General features: G+C 42.0%; 1 protein-coding gene across 2 annotated transcripts; it reads right to left on the bottom strand.

The window, feature by feature from the left end:
* Positions 1 to 796: 796 nt before the first annotated feature.
* Positions 797 to 12,456, bottom strand: si:ch211-284e13.4 (insulin receptor substrate 1-B). Of its 2 annotated transcripts, XM_018692522.2 has the most exons (3): positions 11,623 to 12,456; positions 6,979 to 10,125; positions 797 to 4,119 (listed from the first exon to the last, which is right to left on the bottom strand). In XM_018692522.2, the coding sequence occupies exons 1-3, from the start codon at positions 11,969 to 11,971 to the stop codon at positions 4,112 to 4,114; spliced, it is 3,504 nt and encodes a 1,167-aa protein (XP_018548038.1). In that variant the 5' UTR covers positions 11,972 to 12,456; the 3' UTR covers positions 797 to 4,111. The 2 variants fall into 2 exon arrangements, with proteins under 2 accessions (XP_018548038.1, XP_050934751.1); XM_051078794.1 differs by lacking the exon at positions 797 to 4,119 and having other exon boundaries at positions 6,857 to 10,125.
* Between the last annotated feature and the right edge of the window lie 1,616 nt (positions 12,457 to 14,072).

Raw genomic sequence — 14,072 nt, 5'->3', positions numbered from 1 at the left:
GAGTTTTTATTTTTTAAAATCAGATCTAAGACTGATTTTGTGTGTCTACTCTAAATTATGTTTTACAGTAGACCTTTGAATTGTTGTCAGACTTTGTATTTTTGGCAATTTGTTTGACAGCAGCAGAAAGTTTAAAAAATGGAAGAAATGAGAATGTGATGAGTGTGAGCTGGAATGGCACCATCTTTAGTTTAGACCATGTCTAAGTGTAATAGAGGAAAAAAAGAGAGAGTGAGAGAGAAGTAGTACTATTCACACCTTCTGGGAACTGAATCCATGTCTAGATAATCCACCTTCCAATAATAAGAGCAATACACAAGTGTGTTAATACTGTTTTAACCCAGATAAGCAGTCAGTCACCAGTACTGGCTACTCTGAGGAGCTGATGCTTGTTTTGGGGTTCAAAATATACTGTAAACTGCAGTTAGTGCACATATTTAATTTCCTGTCTAGTACTGAATGAGATCCTGTTTTATCAGTGGACGACTGGATTTAAATAGAAGACACTGGCAATTGTATTCACTTCTTCTTGGAATAAAAACAGGGAGAGTTAAAATACAAGAAGTCATTAAACATTAAAATCTAAACACTGTAGAATCCTCATGTTTGTTTTCTTTCCAGCTATTGGCTGCACAGTGTCCTCTCATAATAATCATCTTCAGATGGAGAATGTCCCATCTGCACCAGGCCATCAGCTTTCACACTGAACAAGTGGCTGGGTGTAAATGGACAAGAATGGAAAAAAGGGGCCTGAAGAGGATACGTCCCAAAGCGTGAAACTATGGAGTGAAAGAGATGTTTTTTCCCCTTTACTTTGTTTCTTTGTTTTTTTCCCATTTTTTCACGTTTTTTCCTTTCTTTTGTTTTAGGTTTTTTTGTTTGTTTTCTTTTCTTTTTTGTGTTTTTTTTTTTTTTTTTTGTTTTGTTTTTATTTTATTGTTGGCCGAACCTCAGCTTGATGGAGCCAAACAAAAGAGTTGAGGGAGGAGTGCTTACATTGTGGCTGAAGTGTTAGGCACTGCAAAAAATAAAATGAGATTTTTTTTTTTTCTGGTAAACACAGTAAGGCAATTTGATTATGGTCGACTGATAGCAATATAAGTTTCCGGTCTGTCTTCTGTAAAGTTCAACATATGCACAATTTAGACTCAGGAGAGAAACAACACTTTTTTTTCCATTTTCACAACCCATTTTAAGATTACCTGTGTAAAAACAGCTACAATCAAAAATGAGGCACTTTATAAAAGAGTATATAGATATCTAGGCTATATAGTATTAATCATTATATGTATAATGTATATCTTATATACCATTGTAATGTGTCACTTTATATTAGAATTGTGTTAACTGTTATGCAAATTAGGAAAACTACAGTATGTACTATAGTTTCTGTCCTTCTACTTGTATACTATAGTATATACTATAGTATAATAATATAAAACTATAGTATATACTATAGTATAATATACAGTTGTAATAGAAAAGCACAGTTGCCAAAAAAGTATTTATACTCTGACTGACTTTTTTCAAACATTTTGTGCTACACGTTGCTTCAAAATGCATCAATATGAGATATAAGTGCTAAATAATTTTAATGCGATGAAATGGCCAAAGGCAGATAGTCATGTACAGTTCAAAAATTCAAATGAAAAATAATATTATTTATCATCTAGTTCCAGCATCTTACTAGAAAATGTGTGTGACTTCATATGTGGGCAGAAGGACTGAGAAGAGACTGTATGAAAATTATTACAGAGCAGGGGATGGTCTCTTAACTCTTTCTCATCCCCTGTGAAATTTAGTTTCTTCTTTTTATATATGATAGGTACATATCACAAATATGGCTTTCATTTCAGTATTTAATGCTGCACTCTTTGGAACAGCTGTCTCCAACATCTCTAACACGCCTGGCCACGTGAGTCAGGCATCATATAACTGATCTAGACAGTCATCTGTCAGTCTCATCTTAGCTTATATATGTTGTTAAGTTGAATCTGGGGGTGGGAGAAAAAAAATTGTGGCGCTCATGTCCATCAGGAAAAGAGTGAGCAAGCTGCTGCGTGTGCACGGCTCTCTCATCTGGCAACTGTTTACTCGTTGTTCAGAAATAAAGAGTGGCAGAAAAAAAATCACCATTTTGCTGTGTTTGTCAAAAATATATTACAATATATATCATTATTCATTTACATACACTCCCTAAGCTGTTTATAAATGTTTTCTGTTCATAACTGTATTCAGCTTTCCTCACTAACAAGTCTGTTATCAGGTCCCTTCAGCACATCTCAGTGAGAACATTTACATACATACAGTCTAATTATTGCCCTTACTGCGTGTTTGAAGCCAATTTGATTAAACTGTTTACATGCATAGCAGAAGAATGTTATGTTAATTTGGCCATTTTAATGCAATGTTGTGGACTATGATTATTGAATGAATGCATTGTTGTGTATCTACGCTTCTGCTTTTCAATGTGGATCTATGTGACAATCAATCACTTCACTATAAACACTGTCACGTTGCATGAAAGCTGCAGCTTTCATGTGACTTCTCCTGCAGCATTTTAGCTGCAACACATATACAGAATATGAAATGTCCTTTGTGTGCGTGTGTGTGTATGTGTGTGTGTTTCTTAGCTGCAGTTACTGAAGGTTTGAAATTCCAGTGTATATGTAAATATAGTCACTTGTATTTTGGGATAAAGATTACTCAATTTTCTGATTTTTTGATTTTCCAATGCAACACGGTGGAGAAATAATTACGGAAAAAAAGGACAAAATACCCATTGTTTTGGATGCACCGACTGGACCTTCTTACTGCCACCATTTGAAAATCAGCCATATGATATGACAAGACGTGTTTAGTTTATGTATAATAAAAGCTAAGCTGGGTCTGTATAAACATATATCCTGTGTGAATGCACATCTGGAGCTTTAGGGATAAAACTTAATTCTGTGTGAAAAGCACAGAAAACACAGGATTACATTAAAACTATTGTGAAAGGATAAAAAGAAAGCCATTTTCCCCACCACTTTAGCTACAAATCTGCGCCTAAGTACTACAGTGTAATGTTAACAATGTGAAAATGTAATCACATGATGCTCTATTTAATAAAGTTTACACTCATATGTGGATTTCACAAGTATTGCATAAGCTGTGTGGGATTCTCACCAACCATTTCCCTACTAAAAACAGAAAGGAAACTATACCTCCATTTCACTTGTATAACATGATTTCATTCCCAATTCCACAAACTGTACTTTCTTATATCTTAGAAATTACGTACACTCTGAAGTCTTTCAGTAGCATAAGAAAAGCAGTCAAGAAGTATAAAGGCTTTTTAGGCAACTGCATATAATAAATCAAATATGTTTACAGTGACAGAGTGTGTGAGTATATGAAACCTCGGCCAAGGCTGTATTTCCTTCTTATTCAGAGTCAAAGTGGCACCTGATGAGCATTTCACTTAAAACATAGACAAAGGATGATGTGGCTTTCATGGCAACACAAAAAGCTAAACCACGGGACCCAGTAATTATCACTCCAAATTCAGCTGAGATTGTGTCAGCATGCCAGCTGCCATTTTCAGCCTTGAGTTACAAGACATCAGTAAACTGGCTCGTGCACTAATCATTTGTGCAAATGTGTTTTAAATTAATCTACACAGATGGACATTTTTACTGCCATTTCTGTGATTTCTTGAAAAACATGTTGATCTATGACCTTGCCTGGATGACCGTTAGAGTGCTGCGATCAGGTGATGACCACTTGGGAAGTCACACTATCACATATTGAATAGTCATCCTTTATCTATATTAAGTTAAATGATGATCAAATGTCATTTCACTTCAAAACGAGGCCAAAAAAAAAAAGCTTTTCCTTACCCTGTGTCTGTGGGTTTGTGTGTTTGTGTGTGTGTGTGTGTGTTTGGCACACATTTGGTTGACAGAAAACAGCAGACAGGGATGGGGATGTGTTTTCCATGGTTTCAGTGTTCAGACTCCAGTGTCCAGTTCTGTTATGGCAACAGATCGGGCTGCCGACCATCCCCTCTCAGACCAAGTGTGGAGCTGTCACACTGGCGTCGCACTCGGATCCAAGATGAGGACGAAGATCAACAATCTGGACAAGAAAAAAAGGAATTTAAACCATACATTTGTGCACAAAGGTTTCCTGCTTAAAGTAATGTGAGTTTTTAAAAGTGTTGGTGTATTATCCACTGTTACAGTTTACATAATAATTCACAGTGAATCTAATTTTCAAGGCTCCCCACACAAAATGTTACAGGGGGTAAGGCAGTTTAGACTCGATTATATATCCTCCAAAGCATATTGCTTTTGTTTCATCTAGAGCTCCTGCTGGCTGCTTGGGTAAATATCACATGACGCATGATATCTTTCTAAAAGGATTTTCTCATTGCAGTCTCACGCACATTGTTGCAGATGTCAATATTATGTGTCTTATCACTTCCAGGGATTTTGAACCCCCTAAACACCACAAAGAGCTCAGTGCAACTCTAGTTCTGATCACGTCAGCAAAATAAAGTCAGTGGCAGCAAGCAAACATCAGAACATTGTCATCGTCAGCTTGCAGTTATTTTTCTGTCTAATGTGGTCCACAGAGGAGCAGAATTACCTTATAAAATAACTTTATCAAGGAATAATCTCTCCAAGCAACCACAAAGAGTGCATACTTCAGACAAGAGTGCTGATAAATCAACCTGTGGTTTGAGTGTCTCTGAGTCAGTAACCACTTGCTCCATCCACTCTGAGTCAAATGATTGTCTGCAACCTCAACACTCTGGTTGTTTACATTGCTGTGTAAAATGGTCGTCTGTACAGCTGAAATTTTCTGCACTTTGGAGGCATTTTGGTGCTGCTGAGCTGTATTGTGTCATCCTGACTGGTGTTTCTTTTATTTTATCCACCCCGTTTATATCATTGAGAGCAGAATAAACAGCACCACAAACTACAACCTTCAAAATGACCATAGGGTTGGACTGATCCTTTATAAAGCAGTTTGAAGAAAAATTTAACACTTTCATGAAGGGAGGATTTATTACAGGACTGTTGCATCAAACTGCATTAGTTTTAGCTCGGTGCACCGAAGTGGCAACTGAGTATTAAGTCCACCTACTCTTTATCAGCTTGTGTGTTTTAATGCAGATATTCATTATTATAATTTTATACTATTCTAAAGAAAAATGAACACTGCAGACTTCATATTCTGTGTTGTTCACTAATAACTACTCATATTAGTGTAAGTGGCTCAAGTAAAGATAATTAACTATTTACACTGTAATGCTGGACACTCTGGGAAATGTAAGTTACATCATTGAATCAGATTGTGCATTGGACTCAGACAGTAAACTGATTATCTTTCACTGTTGGTAAAGCCAAAGAGTCTCTAGTTATGTTAACATGAACACTTACACTTTGTTCATAGTGCAGTTGTGACAATACTGCAATTAAAAAAACAGGGCACACATAAACATCTTAATCTAATTCTAATATTTTAATGAACATAAAATTCGAACATCTAATTAAAATGCAATTAAAACATGAGGCGTAATGTGGTATTTGCCAAATTGTTTGAGTGTTGATTGGACATTTGAGAAGCAGGCCTGTTTATTTGAGGTTTTATAAACTGCAACGCAGCCACCATCCTCCCTGTATCACGCCCTCATATATTGCGTGCTGTTATTAGAATATAGCCACAGTTAATGAAAGCAGGATAAACACAGTAGGAGGAGAGGAACATTCAATCATTAATCGCAGTGTGAAAAATTACATGAAAGAGTAATTTACAGAATATTAACATAGGCTTCTTTGCCTTGCTATGCATGTTAAGAGCATGAATAAACTATCCCCGATTGAAATAATTAGGCAATTATAATTATACATGTACACGTAGAGACAGAATAGCGTTAGATAAATCAATCATGCAAATGTAGTAGCTCCTCCGAATAAATAAGCTGCACAAGATGTTTGTTCCATTTAGTCCTCTGATTAATATTTATATTTACCTGTATTTACATTGTAACATAATGCCTCACATAGCTTTTATTTCTTGACACATAAAAACAATGGATCTCTTACGTACTTCAATGTGCATCCATCAAAATGTACTTCAGCCACCAAACATTAACCATTAGATAATTATCGTCCATACAATGTGAGGGAAACCTCAGAGCTGCCATGTGAAATAATGCAGCCAATAGCACGCCCACACATAAACACCTGGCCCGTATTCTGTCCCCTCTACCTCCATTTATGTGAAATGGCTCATTACCAGCAGACAAATCAATTGGCTTTGCTCTCTGAACACCCACTTGTGATAATAAGAGACTCTACAGACAACCCACAGCCTGGAAAACTCGGTGCTGCCCACCAGCTTGAAGCAAAGGTACACATCAGTAAAGGATGAAAGGGGAAGGAGTGACTAAGACCCAGACATGAGTTTTGTCTGTGGATTATGCACATCACATCAAAAGCTTACATCCAGCTAGACAAATATTACCAGGAATTATATAGTTTTCCTTTCACCTATGTTGAATTACTTTTTTCACTTCTTTTTTAAAGGTTAATGGGTTTTTCATATCAGAAACAATTATACTTTGAACTATTTGCTATATACTTATGTAATTATTATATTGTTTATTGATAAATTTTAAGTTGCTACCTTGTGTGCTGCAGTAACTGAGTTTTTAGTTGGGGCCAGAACTGGCTCTGATAACTTCACTGTCTACAAGAAGAACAAGTGAAGGTGCCTCGACAGACACTGCAACCTTATGCAAGATGTCTCAATATAATATTATAAAAGATGATATCTAAAAATGTATGGAGCTTCATCTGTAGAGTATCTGGACATTTTCTGAATACAAACTATATCTCAGTCAGATCTCAGATGTTATGATCAAAATGTTCTTTGCCCACCAGATATTTTAAGATAAGACAGGTTTGCATTCCCAGTAGCGCTTACCTTGACCATCCTTTCTACTGTTCTGGTGTGCTCTCAGTTCCTCTGACTTATAGAAATCAATACTGGCATATGTGTTCAGGCTGGAGCCAGCACTGCTACTCATAGCGCTTCCTCCGATGTTGTAGGCGGCAGAGGTACGCTCCACTCCAGCTTGAGGGCTCTCCTTAATGGCCAAGTCAAGGTCAATGTAGTTAAGGCCTTGTTCAGTGGATGAGGTGGAGGCTTGTGGTGGAGGTGTGGCAGACAAACTAGCTGCCTGCCCGTTCTCCCACAGTGAGCAGTCCAAACCATGCCGATGGCTTGCTGCCTGGCTGCCCTCTGGGAAGAGGGAGGTAGAAGAGGGTGGGTGGCGTGGTAGAGAGGGAGGTGAGTTAAATGTCTCTGAGCGGTGGCTCCTCCGCCCCTGTGGGTCACCTCGGACCAGTCTGCTGCTCCGCTCTGGAGACTGGAAGGACTTGACTGGGGAAAAACCCAAACCTGTCTCCTGCTCCATAGATGAGGGTTGACCAGAGTGGATGGCAGATCTTGCTGAAATGCTGGGATCTGAACCTTTGTTGTCCGTATACGGGGCAGGGGCATCTGTTGGAATTGCTGCCATCTTTACTTTTGTTCTGTACCCGGCGTTGCCCTCTGCTGCCAAAGGGGAGGAGGTGCCACGTTCATGTCGAGCCTTGGGGGCAACAGCTGGTGGGCCCTGTGGGGTGCTGAAGTTTGACCTAACGGGAGTCAGGGGCGTTGATGACTTCCCTAAGTCCATGCTAACGTACTCGGCAGAGGTGGACAACGGTGCAGAGAAGCTGCGGGGAAGGTTAGCAGGATTATCGTGGCAGAGGAGTGGCTGATTCAAGGGCCTGAGGGTTCCGTGGATCACAGGTTGTCCATGTTCAGACCCTGCACATCGTCCTCCGTCATACTTATTGTCTTCCTTGAACACAATGCTAACATACTCACCGACGTTCTGAGATGCAGATGGTGGCAGATTCTCCTTCACCCTGGGCAGGGTGTTTGCTTTAGTAATGTCTGAGGACACACTGAGGGGACGACCCCTCCTTTGTTGTTTCGGGCTCTTACTACTTGATCCGCGTTTTTGATGATGGCGCCCATCCTTTGTACATGTTCCTGCACTCTTGTACTCTGCTCCAGTTCTTAATAAACTTAACCCTCTCCCTGCTGATATGGACTTGTCTTCCAGGCTTTCACTGCTGGCTGAGCTGGAGGAGAAAGAAGAGGAAGACATGGAGAGTTGGCAGCCTCCTGCAGAGCCCACTGCAATTTTGTTTCTCTTGCTGTATCCTGCTCCCCCTCCCCTCCCAGCACTGTCATGCCCACTGCTGTCCTTTTTCCCTTCCCCTTTGTTTAAGTCCTCCTCAAAGCGAGTATACAGAGTATGTTGATAAGCTCGTGGCAGGGAGAAGTAAGAGTTGAACATTTTTGGTTGCAGCTGGTGCTGCTCTGGGTGGGAGGGTGGCGTACTGCAGGCAGAGCGGCTGCTGACAGGTGAGATGTTCATGTAGTCGCTGGCAGCCCTGCTCTCCATGCTGGCCCTGCTATCCCACATGCCCAGTCCATGCAGGTCTGTGGAGCTGCTGCTATTGGGAGACATGACCATGTAGCCCTCTGAGCTGGGCTGGCGGATGTGCTGAGGAGGGGACACACTGTTGTTGGGAGTCATGGCCATATACTCATCATCTGCCCCAGGTTTAGCACTGGCGTCAGACATACCTATTGAAAGAGAAAGTGAAACAGGAGGAGACGTCACTCCAGGCAGCATTGACATGTAGCCACTATCCACAGCTGCTCCTGCATCCACTTCTCCTCTGCTTTTGTCAGCCCTCTTCCTATTCTCCCCTACTACATCAAGCTGCCCACCCCCAACTGCCAGACCCCCTGAAGCATGGTGCAAATCAGCTCTCTCTCTGTTAGCACTCTGTGACATGATGGCATATTCTTCATCATCTTCATCATCTTCATCCTTTCTATGGGGGGTAAGTCGTTCATGGGCTGCCAAAGGCAGGGAAGCCCTCTTACTTAGCAGTCTTTGTTCTGCCTCAGATTCCCGACTGGATGAGCGCCGCAGAATCCGTCGGCCCTTGGAGCGATGATGGGAACCAAGGAGTCCCTCCCGCTGTCCCATGACTATATAGCTGGAGGAGCCTTCTCCATGTACATGATGTCCAGACAGACTGGGTACAAGCAAAGAGTGTTCCCCAGGACTGGAACCATACTCGTCTGAGGAGCCGTAGTCACTTGGTGAACCTGAAACAGAAACTCTCTGAGAAACACGAGGGTAGGAGCAGACCGTCATGCCTCCCACCGCTGCCCCTACCAAGCCACACTCTGAGCCGTGACCAGAGCTGGAGGATAGACTCGGTGCAGGAGAAGGAGCAGGGTTAGGCGTGTAACGTGCAAGGCTAAGAGTAATCTTAGCGGGGGTTGGGGCCCTGGTGGGTTTAGGCCTCAGTGTTGGCGTAGTTGAGCAGGATCCATTAAGACTTGGACTGGAGCTGGCCCATGTCCCTTTGGCACTTGCTCCACCCTCCTCCGACCTGGCCCCAATGCTGGCTGTTCGTGCCCTCGGAAACCCGTGACGTGATGTGGGTGAAGTGCTCGTGCTGCTGCCTCCTGGGGTCTCCGTGCGGGCTCGCCTGGAGAAGCCCACCTGGCTTGGTGGCAGATTTGGATGATGACGACGGCTCGGGACACTGATGGGGTTCGAAGCGGTCCCACCTCCACATGACGTTCCCACAGACTGAGATTTACTGCGCTGACGGAACTCCTCACTCAGGGCCTTCATGGCCTCCAGCAGGGTCTCATGCATATTCTGAGCCACTACGGAGTCATCCACCTGCATCCAGAACTCCCCAGGACCGGTAATCGCTGAACGACCCACCTCGATGAAGAAAAAATTCTCTGAATGGCCACACCTGCGAACATTCATCAGCTGCAACACCACAGCGGCCACATCAGAGTTGAGTTTGACAAAGTTGACTGTTTTGTCAGTTAGGCACAGCCGGTAGATGCCCACTAAGTTCCTAGCATGTCCAAGACCTTTAGGCCAGACCTTGACCTGCCACACTTCCTTGAAGGTTGGAACGGGAGATGGAGAGCTACACTCTCCACTACTGCCATAGTCTTCAGGAGTTTTACCTAAGGAAACAATAAAGAACAAATTAATAAAATCAATGAAGGCACTGGATGACATCATACATACACCAGGAAATAAAACCTCAGGATTTACAAAAAAAAAACATAAACTGTTGAAATATTGTTCAAAGTCAAAATGACAAACCAGTGTAGGTGACACTAATAAGTAGTATTTTGTTCCGCTATTATTACTAAATTGCTACATACGGTGATGTCTGCTGTGTCTGCCAAGCAGCTGTGCTGCAGCTAATTCATCACCATCACTTTTAAGCTACAGCTTTGTAATTAATTAAGTCTTAGGAGGTATAGAATATGTCTACTGAAAAGCACAATGCCTGATTGTGAAACAATGCAGTGTTTCAGTTCAGTGCCAATCACATGACAAATTACAGAATTATCATTTTTCTTGCTACACAGTCACTGTTATCTTCACTGAGCAACTGACAGCTGTAGTGCTTCGCTCCCATCCTCATGAAAAATATTTAATTTACTATTAAAGATGATCTCCACAGCAATCACCATGACATATACTGTATGATAATGTGTTTCAGTCTCCATCTGTATGTGCAAATGCACATTATGAAGAGGTGTACACAAAAATAAAGATAAATTAAGAGCAGTGTTTTACTGTGGCTGTCCCTGAGACATTATCTCAACAAAATGGGGGTCTGTACTCTAACGTGTATATATTTAGAGGTCCACAACATGACAACACTGGAGCTGGGCAAGCCCATCACTCTCAACTAACTGAAAGGCAAAGCATAACAGGGAGGGTGGGTGGTGGTGGTGTTCGGCTACAGCATAAGGATAACAACGTAAACACGAGGATACCCAACAGAAACACATTTTCCAGTGAGAGCGCACTGACGATGCCATCTCCTCCCTACCAGCAGCGTCGTGTAATAGAAATGTAGGTTAGGCGAACGGCAGTCAGAGCTGTGCAGAAAAACAAAAACACAGGCTCCAGCGGAGTGCACCGCGATAGGCTACTACTATATGATGCATCCCTTGGATGGTTGCTATATGCCCACTGCGCCATGCAAAAATACACCGTCGTATGAAACAGGCTGCATTCCAGTCAGAAAAGACGATCGTCTGAACATAATTACACGTAGATACTATTTAATGCATCAAATTGCATTTTGCAGACAGAAAATGATCCGCAGGTTATAACTGTATTAAACCAGCTCTTATTGAGATTGTGCTGCACAAACACAGCACATGCCGCCCATAGTGTTGGTCTACCCCGTTCATTGGATCCACCTGCCTCTTGGTGAAAAACACACCGTTCACATTGCATTGCTGAGACTGATTAATTCACAATAAACGGCCAAACTACACTGACTGAAAATAATATTCACTCAGTTCGAGCCAGTCATATGCAATAAACAAGCAGGAATGGCCGCGCCAAATAGTGTATGGAGAACAAACAGCCTACGGCAGGATAGGCCTGATGCAGAAACAGACAGTAGAAATCACATTACACTTTTCATGTCTTACAGTTGCACTGAAGATCCAGCATCGCTTGGTACCACTCATTCTGGACCTCCTCGCTGTCTGCAGCGATGGCAAAGCTCTCGCTGCGGGTATAAAGGACTATCATGTGCTTGTTCTTGGAATCTGCCCGCTTGTTGATGTTGAAGCAAGTCTCCAGGTTCAGGACTTTTTTGGGCACAGGTGATTTACTGCGGAATTTCTTCTCGTTCTCGTAATACTCAAGTCGAGCAGGACCATGCTCCGAGGCCGCCCTCAGCACGAAGAATCGCCGGTGCATTGATTTATGCTTGCGGAGATAACCGCTTTTCTGTACATCTTCATAGTTCTGCGGCTCGGCTGCTTGATTCTCCATGGCCAAGGCAGGGTGATAAAAAAAATTATAAGCCAATGATCTCAGGGAAAAAATCGAAGTCCATGTGTGCTCCTCATTAATCCACAGCAACTACATCCCTCGTCCTCCCCGTGTCTACATTAAAGTGTTCAGCATGTGTGCGAGAGCTCAGGATGGGAAAATCGGCCAAACCATGTTTTGGATCTGGTATCATACTGTGAATCCAGCAGCTGCAGGAGGATCCGCGCACCGAGCGCGCACAGCGTCCACCGCTGCTCGTCCTGCAGCCCAGCCCAGTCCTGCCCGATCAGGTCCAACCACGGTGCAGTTCTGCTGCTTAAGGACGTCTCCTCCACCTGTCTGAGGTTGGCCACAGTCAATCTTTACCCACCACCGTCAAGTTTAGCGGAATGAAAAGAGCACTTCCGGTAATGATTTTCTAAATAAAACAATTATTGACTCGAATCAGGCCTGCCATCCACCTGCTGTACAATCCTGCATTTTTTCCATCATTTATTCTGGCCAAGGGATGAAATGGCACGTGTAATACATGCACAGGCATAATTTTTCTTCCTCAGCATCTGCGTTTACCCAGTCTCCCAAAGTTTGACATGAATGGAGAGAATCAAAATGATCTCATTTAACGCCTCCAACTGTGGAGGAGCAGCTGGTTGACTCAGCATCCCTCAAAAAATGAGTTGTTTTTTTTCCCCTGTCATAGAGAGTGAAATGCCATTTTTGTCACTTTTCTACCGACTAGACCTCAGAAAGAAAACAATGCTCTGATGCAGTTCACACGCATTACTGCAGTATAGTTGGTAAACTCGTTGTTGGCATATTTCCGCAAGAGCAGCGCAAGAGTAAAGTCTGTTCTAATAGATCTGAAAATGTCTGGTTATCACTTCATTCATCAGATCATGATTCAGTATGTCATATGTATTCGAATGGCTTCCGTTTTGAGTAAACAACCTATTATGCATTAATTGTGAAAGCCGATCTACTACGTTTCCGGCCTCCCTGTGGTTTTCTCTGGGTAAATTGACGCCGCTTCTGCTGGACTGGCACCTCCAAGCCGGTGCCAGTCAAATGCCAGCGGGGGCTTCAGGACTGATGAGGAGTGCAGAGGAACACGGTGTTCGGGGCGAGGAAGACTTCGTTTGTGATCAAACAGGGAACGTGGCGTAATTCAGCATTTCATTTTCAGCGGATTTCACTCCACTGAATGTATAAAGACAGGAGAAAAACAACTGCAGAACAAGCTGTTTGAGAGGTCAGGGTTTATGCAGCTGTAGGCCTGTTGTAGTTTTGAGGTAGAACTGCTGAATGTCATGCAGCCATTAAATGCAAATTTGCATATTTTACAGACATATATGTACGGCCCCCTAGCCTATACAGTTGGTACAATGAGCATATGATCATTAAATAACTCCCTATAGAGACACTTGTAGAGACATTTAGGAATATAGTGACACAAAATTGTGTTACCACGTTTTATATAGCTGTGTTCAAACTCAATTTAATTTAAATGTAGATTAAATATGAATATATTTCAGTGACCACATGCTGCAAGATATTCCATCTTGTGTTGATGATAACATGCAGTGTAGCATTAATCCAATTAAATTTGTGATCATACACACAATTAAAATATACACATATACAACAGTAGACTATGAGATCCTGAGTTGATTGTCTTATTGTCGTTTCATGGGCTTCTCTAGATGGTCTGGAGAACTAAAGATGCTAAAGAGACCAGGATGGCCAAACCAGAATTACCCAGAGCACATGATATTGTAGTTATTAGTTTTTTAAATGCAGGTATATATATATATTTTCTGATTGTTTATATTGTGACACCTACATACAGGCGGAATATCCACTGAATAATGCCATGTGACACAGTACTGATGGCCTAAACTGATTACCACACTAACCAACATTTGAGTTTAGAAGGAAAGTCTCTCATCCTTTGCATGATACAGTCTGTGGTTAAATCCCAGGGGTGTGACTGCATCATCAAAGTGCCAAAAAAGGTTTGGCATAGCAACCTGTCAAACTGATCGAGTTGTCCTCATATCAACCCCTGTTAGTGGCAGAAATACGAATTGCTTTTGAGCTGACA

The sequence above is a fragment of the Lates calcarifer genome, linkage group LG20 (genome assembly GCF_001640805.2).
Source record: "Lates calcarifer isolate ASB-BC8 linkage group LG20, TLL_Latcal_v3, whole genome shotgun sequence".
NCBI lineage: Eukaryota > Metazoa > Chordata > Actinopteri > Centropomidae > Lates > Lates calcarifer.
This window is presented reverse-complemented; position numbering and strand designations above follow the sequence as displayed.